The sequence below is a fragment of the Scyliorhinus torazame genome, chromosome 11, assembly GCF_047496885.1.
Source record: "Scyliorhinus torazame isolate Kashiwa2021f chromosome 11, sScyTor2.1, whole genome shotgun sequence".
NCBI lineage: Eukaryota > Metazoa > Chordata > Chondrichthyes > Carcharhiniformes > Scyliorhinidae > Scyliorhinus > Scyliorhinus torazame.
In genome coordinates this window covers 16,036,702-16,051,645 of record NC_092717.1, presented here as the reverse complement: position 1 = coordinate 16,051,645, position 14,944 = coordinate 16,036,702, and the positions used below count along the sequence as shown (strand labels likewise).

The following is a 14,944-nucleotide window of genomic DNA, read 5'->3' as shown; positions in this document are numbered from 1 at the left end:
ACCTTTAGCTCTGGTATCATTTTTCCTTTTCAGATAACAATCCAATTCCCTCTGGAATGCCTCTACTGAATCTGCCTCCACCGCACTGCAGGCAACGCATCCCAGATCCTGTTGCTTCTTTTGCCAATTGCCAGGAATGGGTGCCGCCTTGTTCTTGATCCTTCCACAAATGGGAACAGTTTTTCCCTGTCTACTCTGTCCCAACCCTCATGATTTTGAATACCTCAAGTCTCCTCTTCGAGGAAAACAGTCGCAACTTCTCCAATCTGTCTACATCACTGAAGCCCCCCCCACTCCATTGGTGTTCGTACCTTCAGTTCTGGAAGAATTCCCTCTAAATTTCTCTTCCCTCTTTTGAAACACTTTATAATACCCAACTCTTTGACCGCGTTGTTGATCATCTGCCTTAATATCTCATTGAGACTGTGAAAACTACCGATTCTTGCTTAACTAGGGGTAGGCTGGAATGTGGAGTTGAGGTTAGAATCAGATCAGCCATGATTCGTATGGAGTGGCCTACTCCTGCTGCTAATTCAGTATATTCCTATGTACTGCGAAGCACTCTGGGATATTTAACTATGCTTAAAAAGCATTATGCAAATGCCAGCTGTTGTTGTCTTGCAAGATTTCTTTAGTAAGCTGCAGAAAGTAAAGGAGCGGTAGTCACTTTCTTTGCGAGAAGGTGGTCTTTCCATTTTGGGACACATCTTAAGCGTGCACACAGCTAGAATCACGGGGGTTCACCCTTTCCAACGAAAGGATATTCTCAGAATTACACATCAATTAGTCATCTTCATAGGCATCTGAGGATTCTGTCTTCATTTAACGGTTTCAATTAATCTCGACTGTGCTCTGACACCATGTAACTCTGACATGGAATTCAACAATCGGCAAGTGATCCGGAGATGGGGGTAGTCTAATTCACAGAACCTTACAGCGCACTCTATACAGCCCATCATGCCTGCGCTGACACTTTGAAAGAGTTATGCAAGCCGTCCCAGTTCGCTGTTCCTTCTTCATTTACAAAATAACTTTTCAAGTACATATACCAACTAGCTTTTCGTAATAATATTTACGAATGTTTGGTTGGGGAGGGGAGAGAGCTACAGGAGAGACATTGATTCTTTCTACAGGCCGGTTTGCCTGAGCTCAGCAACTTAAACTCTCTCATTGAGAATTCCACAGATTTCAGCGTGAACTGGTCTTTACTTTTGGTTCCTCAGAAAAGGAACTGAAAACACCGAAAATACAGCAAGATCCGATGATGCAAATACCTGACGGAACTATAAAGAGTTATAATGACACCAAACCCTCTTCCCTCTTCCCCCTCTTCCCCCTCCTCCCCCCCCCTCCTCCCTCCTCTCCTCCCTCCTCTCCCCCCACCCCCTGGCACCGATTATTTCAAACACTATAACAACAACTTGCATTTCGATAGTGTCTTCAACATAGTAATCAGTCCCAAGATGCTTCAAGGGAACATTGTCGAGCAAAAGATAGTTTTAAGGAACACCTTAAAAGAGGAAAGAGTGGGAGGCAGATGAAGGCATGGTCACTAATGGTGGAGCACTTAAAAAAATTGGGGTTGCTCAAAAGGCCAGAATTAGGTCACTGTCAGGAGAGTATTCTGCAAAAAGACAATTTAAATGTGATTAACCACCGACCACAAAGTAGTTATGCAATTATTATTTATTAGGAGGATTTAAAAAAACAAATTCCTACTAACTAGGAATTGTTACACGACTACTCCAGAATTCCAGAAACATCTTGGCACAGCATTCTTTGGGAAATTGTGAGCCATACCTCTAGAGAATCTCCTGATATAACCAGTGTGCAGTCATGTTTCCTTCTGAAAGCATTCAGTTCCAAATGAGCTTCACCGCGATTCATTACCTGCAAAGCACAAACCTCTCATTCACACTTTCCGTAAAGATAACGTGGTGACAGCAGGTAACAAAGCAACAATGCACATTCTGGCCTGGGGAGCAAATCTGGTCATAATTTAGTCAATCTGGTCCCAGGTTCGGTCCCGGCTCTGGGTCACTGCCCATGTGGAATTTGCACATTCTCCCCGTGTTTGCGTGGGTTTCGCCCCCACAACCCAAAAGATGCGCAGGGTAGGTGGATTGGCCACACTAAATTGCCCCGTAATTGGAAAAACTGAATTGGGTACGCAAAATTTATTTTTTGAAAAAAAATTAAGTAAATCTAGCTCAAACCATTGACGAACAAAATACTGCAATGACCACAACACAAATACGGGGATCGCGGTCATCACCAAGTGCAGTGGGTGCTTTACAATCCTGAGTAAACGCTTCTGTGGCTTCAATTAACTGTTAAGTTGAAGACCAAACCTCGCTTCATTTAGTTCAAGCAGGTGATGGGTGCAACAGAGAAATGTTATTTCCTCAAAAGGATATGTTATTTTCAGTTGCCCTAGGTCAGGTAAAGCAAAACCTGCACTGAATGAACAAAAGTTCTTCAGATGCGACCATCATCCAGCACGCAGCATTCGCTGTGTTTTTCCTCGTGGTTACAGGATCTGACTCACCGTTACCCTCTAGTGGATGGAAGGTTTCATTCTCTGTTGTGCGTTTCAGATTTTTTGTGGATGTATTGATCCCCCTCCTCACCACCCAGTTGAAAAAAAGTACAGGATAAATACACTGGGAATTCGAATTGTTTTTTTTGGTGTAACTAGGTTTGTTGCACTGGCTGATATATTTTAATACCAAAAAAAGTAATCCTGTCCAGAAAAAGTGAAACTAATTAAACCAGGTTTAAATTTTGTTTTTGCATCTGTAAAGATTAATTTTAATACTATTGCAATTTGATGTTTTTTTTTAAAAATATGCTTGCGCTATTTTACTGCTTGCAGGGTGAATGTCAGTGAAAGTTTAACACTAACTTTGCAGTTTAGGGACAGATATGGGGGTCATGTCAACAATACTACTTGCACAAGTAGGTTTGATCTTGGGTTTGATTATATTGCAAGGAATTGCTAACATTGTTCAGATTTCCACTCTGCAGTTCAATACGAATGAGAAGTAAGGGTGCAGTTTTCCATTTGCCTAACACTAAAAGGAGCTCAGTGAGAGGCGTTATCCTGTGGGTGACAATGCTATAGGATGTTACAGCCAAATAAACAGGATGATATGGCGAATTCACTTACAGACTCTGGAAAACATGGGGAAATCGGAAGAACATTTGTGCAGATATTTAATACACGAAACGGGCTATTAGCTCATCTGGCCCATTCATTTAAATAGGTTTTGCTGTATTTCCACGAGATCAAGTGTAGAAGATTCAGCCACAACTCAACTTCTGTGCCATTAAAACAATCATGTCATGAATGACATGTTTTGTCACAACATGAGCACTTTCAGGCAGCTTGCAAGAGGTGTTCATTGTGTAAAATGTGGCAGAATATTTGTTCAGAAAATTCAAAAAATGTTCTTCAGATCATCCAAACAAAATCTCTCGAATTTGAGTCAGTTGTACTTACAGGACGGAAGATGTGGACATCCTGATTCCTGGACACCAGATGAGAACTTTTTGCAATGCAAGTCGCTGTTTCCAGTTTATCTCCAGTCAACATCCATATCTAGCAGAAAATTCCAAGAAAAGCTCCCATTAAAATGCACGTGAACAGAACCTTAATATTAAATTTGTCCTCTAACAAAGGTCCAAGAGACAAATTCAACTGGGGATTTGTGCGCTCAGCAATGCCATTTAAATGTGAGGGGGATCCTGTGGAATTACATGTTATGTTTGGTGGTGGGCTGGAGATGGGGCTCGTTGTGCTTCTCCATCTGCTTTACACAAACTTACCAATCACCCACATATGACTGGTAAACTACCGTAAACGATACAGCACAGGATAGCTCAGCAGACATATCTACTTCAGCAATGATTGCTCACAAGGATGACCGCTGCAATTCCTGTACACAAACTACCAGCCGCACATGCTGCTCACTATTGGCGGTGCCCCATTTTATATTGTCCATTTTACTACCATTTCCATCAAGTAATATTAGAATTCTGATTAGTATGGTTGGGGAGAAAGGAGGAATTTTTTTTTTTTTTAAATAAAGGTGCCCTGAGAAATGCATTATTTGTTAACTCTTCCAGATCATAAAGTCCTTAGAGCATTCAAAGGGTTACTAATATACAACTTCATTTGATAATAATAATCTTTATCATTGTCACAAGTAGGCTTACATTAACACATGCAATAAAGTTACTGTGAAAAGCCCCTAGTTGCCACATTCCGGCGCCTGTTCGGGTACACAAGACCATAAGACATAGGAGCGGAAGTAAGGCCATTCGGCCCATCGAGTCCACTCCACCATTCAATCATGGCTGATTTCAACTCCATTTACCCACTCTCTCTCCATAGCCCTTAATTCCTCGAGAAATCAAGAATTTATCAATTTCTGTCTTAAAGACACTCAACGTCCCGGCCTCCACCGCCCTCTGTGGCAATGAATTCCACAGACCCACCACTCTCTGGCTGAAGAAATTACACGGAGGGAGAATTCAGAATGTCCAATTCACCTGACAAGCACATCTTTCGGGACTTGTGGGAGGAAACCAGAGCACCCGGAGGAAACCCACGCAGACACGGGGAGAACGTGCAAACTCCACACTGACAGTAACCCCAGCCGGGAATCAAACCCGTGACCCTGGAGCTGTGAAGCAACAGGGCTAATCATTCTGCTACCGTGCCGCACGGTGGATACAAAACGGGCAGTTCCCCAAACAGAGCGAGAGAACCCAAAGATACTTCCACTGTAGATGTGAAGTGCCACTTGCCAAGAATTCTGCTGGTGGTCAGAAATGTTAATGCCCCTTAAAATCCCTATTGGTGTCTCCTACCAGCTGGTGCTGGGATCGCTAATATTCAAATAAAGTCACATCTCTGCAGAAGAACTGCTCAAGCAGGATATACAACAACTCATTTCAAAGTGAGCAGGACACAAACAATCAGGGCGACTAATGTCACATTCAATGTTATTTTCAGTAAACAAATATAAAACAAAACACATCTTTACTGTTCTGCTCACCTGGCAAAGTAACAAGTTAATCCACTTGCTGAAATTATGCACTCTTCCCTCACACAGAACACTACCAAAATCTATGAAGAGATGTGCTTGTGACATTTGCATGGGTGCAATTATGCAGACACTTCACCCAATTCAACTTTGAATAGGTACTATTGCCTACACATCTTTCTCATTAAGTGTTCTTCAGTCTTGGCCCTCAAATCAGAACCAGTGATGTTTTCCAATTATTTGACTTCAATTAATTAAAGTCTATCTCAATTTACATAATAAAATAGTGAGGCAAGAGTGCTTAATTTATCTCAGAACATTTTGCTTAAATTACCGATAATAGTTCACAGTATACATCATGATTACATGACGGCTACAATTACCTGCATTATAATTGCCTTTAATACCAAGTCCCTAGGTCCGCACACACTTAAAGTGGGCAATGGAGGGGCAACCAATATATATTTTCATTCTTTCATGGGATGTGGGCATCGCTGGCTGGGCCAGCATTTCCTTGCCCATCCTTGGTCGCCCTTGAACCGAGTGGCTTGCTAGATCATTCCAGAGGGCATTTAAGAGTCAACCATGTTGGCGTGGATCGGGAGTCACAAGTCGGCCAGACCGGGTAAGGGCGGCAGATTTCTTACACTGAAGACCGCAAGTGAACCAGATTGTTTTTTACAACAATTGACGATGTTTGCATGGGCATCATTAGACTTTTCACTCCAGAAGACTACGTTCAATAATGGATTTTGAGAAGTCTTTTAATGCTGGAATGAGTGGGTGGGGTTTATGGGTTTAGAGTTCAACCGAGCAGAGCAAAATAACTGAAGGATCTGTCACCAACGGTTGGACCAAGCCGGAAGGGATGCAGAAAATGTCAGTGCACCAAAACCTGCGCAGAGGTTTAAAGCTGGGGGAGATCACAGTGCTGAGAGTACCGCAAGATCACAAAGGGGTTAAGTTAAGGACATGAAGGGGGCGATTCTCCAATTTTGGGTCCAAGAGTTCGCGCCATCGTGAACGCCGTCGTGAATCGGGCCCGGTCACATACAATTCTGTGTATGTACAATTCTGTCACATACAAACCCCACCCACTCATTCCAGCACGGCACGGGAGCGGTTCACGCTGCTCCAGCCTCCTTACGCGGCGGCAAATGGGCACCGCACCAACCTGCGCATGCGCGGGGGACTTTTGTGCGCCGGCCCCGACCAACATGGGGTCGGTGTTCAGGGGCCGTCCGTGCCAGGAAGTAAGCCCGGGGGTGGGGGGGGGGGGGGGGGGGGGGGGGAAGGCCGGCCCGCCGATTGGTGGGCCCCGATCGCGGGCCAGACACCATCGGAGGCCATCCCCTGGTGAAGGAGCCCCCCGCAACCCCCCCCCCCCCCCCCCCACAGGCCGCACCCCCCACCGTTCCCGCAGAGTTCCCGCCGGCAGCGACCAGGGGTGAATGGCGCCGGCGGGACTCTGTCGTATCGGAGCAGCCGCTTGGCCCAGCCTGGCCGGAGGACCGGCGGCCCCGCCGATTCCAGCGGCCCCTGCGGCCGGCGCCACGCCAAATGCGCCGGCGCAAATGGCGGCGATTCTCCGCACCTCGGAGAATCGCGCGCCGGAGTCGGGGCGCGGTTGCGGCGATTCTCCGGCCCGGTGCTTGGAGAATCGCCCCCGAAGGTTTAGAATGTTATATGCAAGGGAACAGTCAGTGTGGGCCAGTGGAGAAGGTGGGTGATAGACAAACGAGGCTTCTTGTGGGACAGGACAGGGCTGGGCCTCATTGTGTGATTGAGGACAGGCGATGGGGAAATGGGATAGACATCGTATGTATTAGAACATAGATTCATTCATAACTTTTGATGTTTTTCAGTACAAGTAGCCATAAATTAAGATCCATGAAAATTGTGTAATTCTGACCTTTATCCCAGCATTTCTTAACAACTCCAGGGTGGGTCTCACATCTGCTTGGAGCTGATCCTCTACTCCAGTAAGACAGAGAAGTTCCATTTCTCGTTCAAGACTCTCCACGACAGCTGCCACCTTTAGCGAGCGATCGTGGACACTTAATTTTGCTTGGTTATATCGGTTCTGTAAACAGTACAAGGAAGCATTTTTTTCAACTGATCGGACTGAGAGAATTTCAGTGGAAAATATTGAAGGTGGGGGTGGGGCAGAGAAATTCTTACTGAGTGTAACACTAATGAGCATTTGCACAGTGCCCTGTACATATTAATAGAGTAAAATACAAAAGAACTTGAAGTAAAAACAGAAAATGCTGAAATACTCAGCAACTCATTCCAGAGAAAGTTCCTTGACCTGAACCATTAAACTCTGTATGTGTGTCTCTCTCGTCACAGGTGCTGCCAGGCCTGCTGAGAATTTTCAGCATTTTAAATTTCTATTTCAAATTTCTAGCGACCATAATATTTTGCTTTTGAGGGGGGCACGGTAGCACTGTGGTTAGCACGGTAGCACTGTGATTAGCATAGTTGATTCACTGCTCCAGGGTCCCAGGTTCGATTCCCGGCTTGGGTCACTGTCTGTACGGAGTCTGCACGTTCTCCCCGTGTCTGCGTGGGTTACCTCCGGGTGCTCCGGTTTCCTCCCACAGTCCAAAGACGTGCAGGTTGGGTGGATTGGCCATGCTAAATTGCCCTTGGTGTCCAAAAAGGTTGGGTGGGGTTACGGGGATAGGGTGGGAGTGTGGACTTAGGTAGGGTGCTCTTTCCAAAAGGGCCGGTGCAGACTCGATGGGCTGAATGGCCTTCTATGTTACAGCGCAACATGACCATGGTTAAGTTTTTAATGGAAAAAGAGGCCTTCCTGACCATTCAATGCTTCTGTCCAATAATACTCGAATGGCAGCGAGCAGACATAACAATCTCATCTTAATTCCACCCTCTGTTGGCACATTGAGCTGGGTTGACTTGACTGCCTAAAATTAATCTTCAGTCAATAAGGCTGTTGAAAAGAATTGGATTCATAAAGAGAGGCATAGATAAAGAGACAAACATAAGAAACGTATGCTGCTGAGGCCGAAGCTGAATGCAGTATCTCCAGTTCTGGGTCCGGCACTTCGAGAAGACTGTCAGGACCGTGGGAGGGGGAGTTAAGTTGCACGGAGAGACTAGAGAAGTTCTCCTTAAAGGAGAGATGGTTAAGGGGAGATTTTATTAGAGGCTTTCTAAATCATGAACTGTTTTGATGGAGTTAATAGAGAAGAACAATCTCCACTGATTAACCGGCTGGTGACCAAAGGACACAGATTTGGGCCTACAGGAACAAAAACCTGAGGTAAGAGGAGGAGAAATGTCACTTTATTCAAGTACAGATCAATCTGCTAGAATTCAAATTTATTCTTTGGAAAATCAATCGAAAAGCTGCAGATTGGGGAATTGGGTGCAGAACGAGACCGGGATTAAATCGATGCCAGACAGTATGGCACCATATAAATGAATTTGGGGAAGAAAGTTCCAAAGATTTACGACCCTCTGAGAAAAAAATGTCTTCTCATGCCCGTCCTCAAAGGAGACTCCTGATTTTTAAACGTGTCCCCTAGTTCTCGTCTTGCACAGGGGAAAATATAATTGCAGCATCCACCCTGTCAAGTCCCCTCAGGATCTTACAGGTTTCAATAAGATCACACTTAAATCTTCTAAATGCCAGTGGATAATCTATAATCTTTATCATTGTCACATGTAGGCTTACATTAACACTGCAATGAAGTTACTGTGAAAATCCCCTAGTCGCCACATTCCACCGCCTGTTCGGGTACACTGAGGGAGAATTCAGAATGCCCAATTCACCAAACAAAGCATATCTTTCAGGACTTGTGGGAGGAAACCGGAGCACCCGGAGGAAACCCACGCAAACATGGTGAGAACGTGCAAACTCCGCACAGACAGTGACCCAAGAGGGAATCGAACCTGGGACCTGGCGCTGTGAAGTAACAGTGGTAACCACTGTGCTACCGTGCCACCTGGGGAGGGAATGCTTCATTCGAGCCAGAATTGAACCAGCGACCTAAGGATGTCAGCTTTGATCATCTACAGTCCTCCGCTCTACCACTGTAGACGATTAAAGCTAAATCTAAGTCCAGCACATCCACAGGTTTCCCTTTAACCATAACCATATTGCTTGGTACTTACTCACAGTACTCCAATAATTTACTCAAACGTAATTTCCCTTTCATAAAACCATGCTGACTCATAATGATTGCACTCTCAGTTCCCTCCCTGCTATAATCCTTTTCATAATAAATTCCAGTGATTTTCAATTCATTTTAGATAAATGTCATTCTTCATAATCACAAATAAAGCAGAAATCTTGCCTAGAAACTAAATATTTTGCTTCAGATAATGTACAATACAAAATGCATACGTTACTTATTTTCATGCATATAAACAATTTATTCTAAAATTCTGCAAGATGATCTTCTGTATACCGGGTTTGTAAGCAACAAATATAATAATAATAATCTTTATTGTCACAAGTAGGCTTACATTAACACTACAATGAAGTTACTGTGAAAAGCCCCTAGTAGCCACACTCCAGCGCATGTTTGGGTACACGGAGGGAGAATTCAGAATGTCCAAATTACCTAACAAGCTCGTCTTTCGGGACTTATGGGAGGAAACTCACGCAGACACAAGGAGAACGTGCAGACTCCACACAGACTGTAACTCAAGCCAGGAATCGAACCTGGGACCCTGGATCTGTGAAGCAATAGTGCTAACCACTGTGCTACCGTGCTGCCTATTTCAAATAACACACTATTGTAAATTGCCCTTGGGCTAAAATGGAAGTCACATGGGCAATCCATTATACAAAATGATATTGCAGCAGGGCTAGCACTCTTTATTTAGTAAATGACATTTGGAGGCAATAGTCTTGTGATAAATATTGAGAATGAAGTTGGAAATGAATAGTAGTAAATTACAAAACGTCATTGACGTTTAGTTCTTAAATTAGACTGTATTGATAATTTCAGGGGGAAAATGGCAATTCCTTACCAAATACACAGACATCTCAGTCTTTCGTCATAGAATTTACAGTGCAGAAGGAGGCCATTCGGCCCATCGAGTCTGCACCGGCTCTTGGAAAGAGCACCCTACCCAAGCCCACACCTCCACCCTATCCCCATAACCCAGTAACCCCACCCAAAACTAAGGGCAATTTTGGACACTAAGGGCAATTTAGCATGGCCAATCCACCTAACCTGCACATCTTTGGACTGTGGGAGGAAACCGGAGCACCCAGAGGAAACCCACGCACACACTGGGAGAACGTGCAGACTCCACACAGACAGTGACCCAAGCCGGGAATCGAATCTGGGAGCTGTGAAGCAATTGTGCTAACCACCATGCTACCGTGCTGCCCAAGAAACCCTTCTTGGGTTTCAATAAATGCTCATCAGTTTTACCAAACAGGGATGTTTTTACAGGTAGGCTTATAATCAAGATTAAATAGGTTCAGTTTTGGTCAAAAGCAGAAAACACAGGGTAATTGATCATAGCCTCTCTCACGCTCAATAACTAAAACATGCTGTGACTTGTTCCGTCCTCCCTGTGAAACTGTCCAGTAGTTTGAGTGCATTAAACGGGTCAAAGTTAATAGAGAGTTGGGACTAATACTCTGCTTTGATTGCCAGTTCAGATTCAATTAAAAGCCACCTGATGTGATCTGAATCGCAACTTTGTGAATACAGCGGACTTCTGCAGATAAAACTAAAGAAGTAGTCTGTTGCAGAAAACCGGACTGGAAAAATCTTCCGCAGTGGGGAGAGAGAGATCATGTACGTCCCATTGGGGGAGATGGTGGTGCAAGTGATATTGTCATTGAAAATGAATGAAAATGGCGAAGGCGGTCGATGGCGAGGGCGGGAGATGGCGAGGGTGCGAGATAGCGAGGGCACTAGATGGCGAGGACGGGAGAAGGTAAGGGAGGGAGAGAGAGAGAGACATGGGGGGAGAAGGCGAGACATGGGGGGAGAAGGCGAGAGATGGGGGGAGAAGGCGAGACATGGGGGGAGAAGGCGAGACATGGGGGGAGAAGGCGAGAGATGGGGGGAGAAGGCGAGAGATGGGGGGAGAAGGCGAGAGATGGGGGGAGAAGGCGAGAGATGGGGGGAGAAGGCGAGAGAGAGAGAGATGGGGGAGGAGGCGAGAGAGATGGGGGAGGAGGCGAGAGAGATGGGGGAGGAGGCGAGAGATGGGGGAGGAGGCGAGAGATGGGGGAGGAGGCGAGAGATGGGGGAGGAGGCGAGAGATGGGGGAGGAGGCGAGAGATGGGGGAGGTGGCGAGAGATGGGGGAGGAGGCGAGAGATGGGGGAGGAGGCGAGAGATGGGGGAGGAGGCGAGAGATGGGGGAGGTGGCGAGAGATGGGGGAGGAGGCGAGAGTGGGGGAGGAGGCGAGAGTGGGGGAGGAGGCGAGAGTGGGGGAGGAGGCGAGAGTGGGGGAGGAGGCGAGAGTGGGGGAGGAGGCGAGAGTGGGGGAGGAGGCGAGAGTGGGGGAGGAGGCGAGAGTGGGGGAGGAGGCGAGAGTGGGGGAGGAGGCGAGAGTGGGGGAGGAGGCGAGAGTGGGGGAGGAGGCGAGAGTGGGGGAGGAGGCGAGAGTGAGGGAGGAGGCGAGAGTGGGGGAGGAGGCGAGAGTGGGGGGAGGAGGCGAGAGTGGGGGAGGAGGCGAGAGTGGGGGAGGAGGCGAGAGTGGGGGAGGAGGCGAGAGTGGGGGAGGAGGCGAGAGTGGGGGAGGAGGCGAGAGTGGGGGAGGAGGCGAGAGTGGGGGAGGAGGCGAGAGTGGGGGAGGAGGCGAGAGTGGGGGAGGAGGCGAGAGTGGGGGAGGAGGCGAGAGTGGGGGAGGAGGCGAGAGTGGGGGAGGAGGCGAGAGTGGGGGAGGAGGCGAGAGTGGGGGAGGAGGCGAGAGTGGGGGAGGAGGCGAGAGTGGGGGAGGAGGCGAGAGTGGGGGAGGAGGCGAGAGTGGGGGAGGAGGCGAGAGTGGGGGAGGAGGCGAGAGTGGGGGAGGAGGCGAGAGTGGGGGAGGAGGCGAGAGTGGGGGAGGAGGCGAGAGTGGGGGAGGAGGCGAGAGTGGGGGAGGAGGCGAGAGTGGGGGAGGAGGCGAGAGTGGGGGAGGAGGCGAGAGTGGGGGAGGAGGCGAGAGTGGGGGAGGAGGCGAGAGTGGGGGAGGAGGCGAGAGTGGGGGAGGAGGCGAGAGTGGGGGAGGAGGCGAGAGTGGGGGAGGAGGCGAGAGAGGGGGAGGAGGCGAGAGAGGGGGAGGAGGCGAGAGAGGGGGAGGAGGCGAGAGAGGGGGAGGAGGCGAGAGAGGGGGAGACGGCGAGAGAGGGGGAGACGGCGAGAGAGGGGGAGACGGCGAGAGAGGGGGAGACGGCGAGAGAGGGGGAGACGGCGAGAGAGGGGGAGACGGCGAGAGAGGGGGAGGAGCGAGAGAGGGGGAGACGGCGAGAGAGGGGGAGACGGCGAGAGAGGGGGAGACGGCGAGAGAGGGGGAGACGGCGAGAGAGGGGGAGAAGGCGAGAGAGGGGGAGACGGCGAGAGAGGGGGAGACGGCGAGAGAGGGGGAGACGGCGAGAGAGGGGGAGACGGCGAGAGAGGGTGTGACGCCGAGAGAGGGGGAGAGGTGAGACAGGGGGAGGAGGCGAGAGAGGGGGAGACGGCGAGAGAGGGGGAGACGGCGAGAGAGGGGGAGACGGCGAGAGAGGGGGAGACGGCGAGAGTAGGGGGAGACGGCGAGAGAGGGGGAGGAGAGCGAGAGAGGGGGAGACGGCGAGAGAGGGGGAGACGGCGAGAGAGGGGGAGACGGCGAGAGAGGGGGAGACGGCGAGAGAGGGGGAGACGGCGAGAGAGGGGGAGACGGCGAGAGAGAGGGGAGACGGCGAGAGAGGGGGGAGACGGCGAGAGAGGGGGGAGACGGCGAAGAGAGGGGGGAGACGGCGAGAGAGGGGGGAGACGGCGAGAGAGGGTGTGACGCGCGAGAGAGGGGGAGAAGGTGAGACAGGGGGAGAAGGCGAGAGAAAGAGGAGGCGAGAGAGAGAGAGAAGGCGAGAGAGAGAGAAGGCGAGAGAGAGAGAAGGCGAGAGAGAGAGGGCGTGAGAAAGAGCACAAGAGAAAGTGCGCGGGAAAGAGAGAGAGAAAAAGGTGGACAAGTTTAGGGAAGAAGAATCCCGGAGCTTCAGGCCCAAGGATCCGAAAGAATAGCCAGCAATGATGGAATAAAGAAATTTGGTGATGCGCAGAGGACCAAAATTGTAGTGATGCAAAGATATCAGAGGGTGTAAGTATAGAGGCGATTAGAGAGTCCGAATAGATTTAAAAATATTAAAAGTACTAAAAGTTAAATAAATAATTCAAGCCTGGATTTATGCGACAAATTAGTCCTTCAAGCAGCCCACCCTAGAAAAGGTTGCCTTCACTAAATACCACTGCCTATTTTGTCTCTATCAGCACAAGATTAATTTTGACAACATGGTGAAAGATGCAAGTCTATCGTTCAAAAACATGGTACGGCTCCCCTTTTTGTTTTCACTACTTGGTCAGAATGTGTATGTAGCATGCAGGCCAGATCAGTAAGATATTATTTGCAACACCATTTTACCGGGACATAAATTTAAAAAGCATGTTTTTGTCCACAAACGAAATTAGTGATGGTCTTCTAAAACAGTCTGAATTCTGATGGGGATTAATTCACAGCGCAGTTCAAGGTATAGCTCCATCCCAGTGAAGTAAAGAGTTCAAAATAAATTGGCCTAGGTTTTCCTGTAAAAGTTCTGGTCAGCAAATAGTGTTCGCCTTTATTTATCCATCAACGATACAGAAACTTCAGACAATGGGGCAGCCCAGTCGTTAAACTCTTATCCCAGTGTGGCTGCCCGAGCCGCATCGCTCAGTATCATGGAAATGGCATTGACAGGATCACCATCAAAATTCACTGAATGGCGTGAGGTAGCTGAGCTTGCACAGCAGATTGCAACTAACCTCGGCACAGAAAGTTAAGCCTGGCTAGTTCAAGAGTCCCAAGAAATCAGAATACCTTACTTACCGATATGATGAGCTCATTTTACGACAGCCGCTGGTTCTAAGATTTCAAAGAGGAGCAAAGGTTTTGACAAATTAGTTTTGAGAGAATTGTCGGTTCTTGGTTGGCAGAGGCCCTTTCTCCCACTGGTCTGTTACAATCTAATATTTAAGAAAAATCAGCCAAGTGTTTATTTAAGCCAATCACTGAACTTTGATGGATGGCTTATGATGCTATGGGTGTGGTGCACTGGTGTTAAGTGTGCATTTAGTTTGTGATTAATTTACATGATCAAGACTTCTGTCTCCTGCAAGACTTATGACTAAGCTGATTACTACCCATCCATGATGTAGTTCTTGGGTAATGCAAGAAATAATTGAATGCTCCTTTGTTTTAAAGAATGCTCTATAATTGACCCAGTTTGTATCATTTTGTCTTCAAAGTTTGACTTGGCTTTCATTTCCACACAATACGCTTAGCTAATGGACCTTCCAAGTTTTAATATTTTGAATTTGAATAATGATTTTCTGAACAGCAGTAATTTAATGGGTTATTCATACCTAATTTATTCAGACGGGGAACCTCTGAAGCAGAAGCAAGCATGAAAGATTACACCTGGCTGCAACAGCACAAAAGGGTGCAAAAAGATACAGCAAGATGAACGAGTCAGACTTCTAATTAACACATAACAAATTAACACGGTAGGAACATACAACCAACAGCCAGTAGCTTAATCAGATGGTCGTCTGTCTTTGCATAGAAGTAGGCGTATTTGGAGTTGGTCTTTATCTATTAAAAAAAGCTAAGCATCCAAGTCTCAGATGCAGCAGAGGACCAACTGTAAGAAGTGCATCAAGATTCTTTAGGAT

The 14,944-nt window shown here is 47.7% G+C and overlaps 1 protein-coding gene across 1 annotated transcript in view; it reads right to left on the bottom strand.

Annotated features, from left to right (window-relative positions):
• atp9b (ATPase phospholipid transporting 9B) overlaps positions 1-14,944 on the bottom strand; it is a 412,539-nt gene that overhangs the window by 36,143 nt on the left and 361,452 nt on the right. Inside the window, exons 19-21 of the mRNA XM_072466981.1 lie at positions 6,964-7,134; positions 3,503-3,601; positions 1,801-1,890 (exon numbers count right to left, since the gene is read on the bottom strand). Of these exons, the coding sequence (XP_072323082.1) occupies positions 1,801-1,890; positions 3,503-3,601; positions 6,964-7,134 (360 nt within the window). The remainder of the gene's footprint in view (positions 1-1,800; positions 1,891-3,502; positions 3,602-6,963; positions 7,135-14,944) is intronic.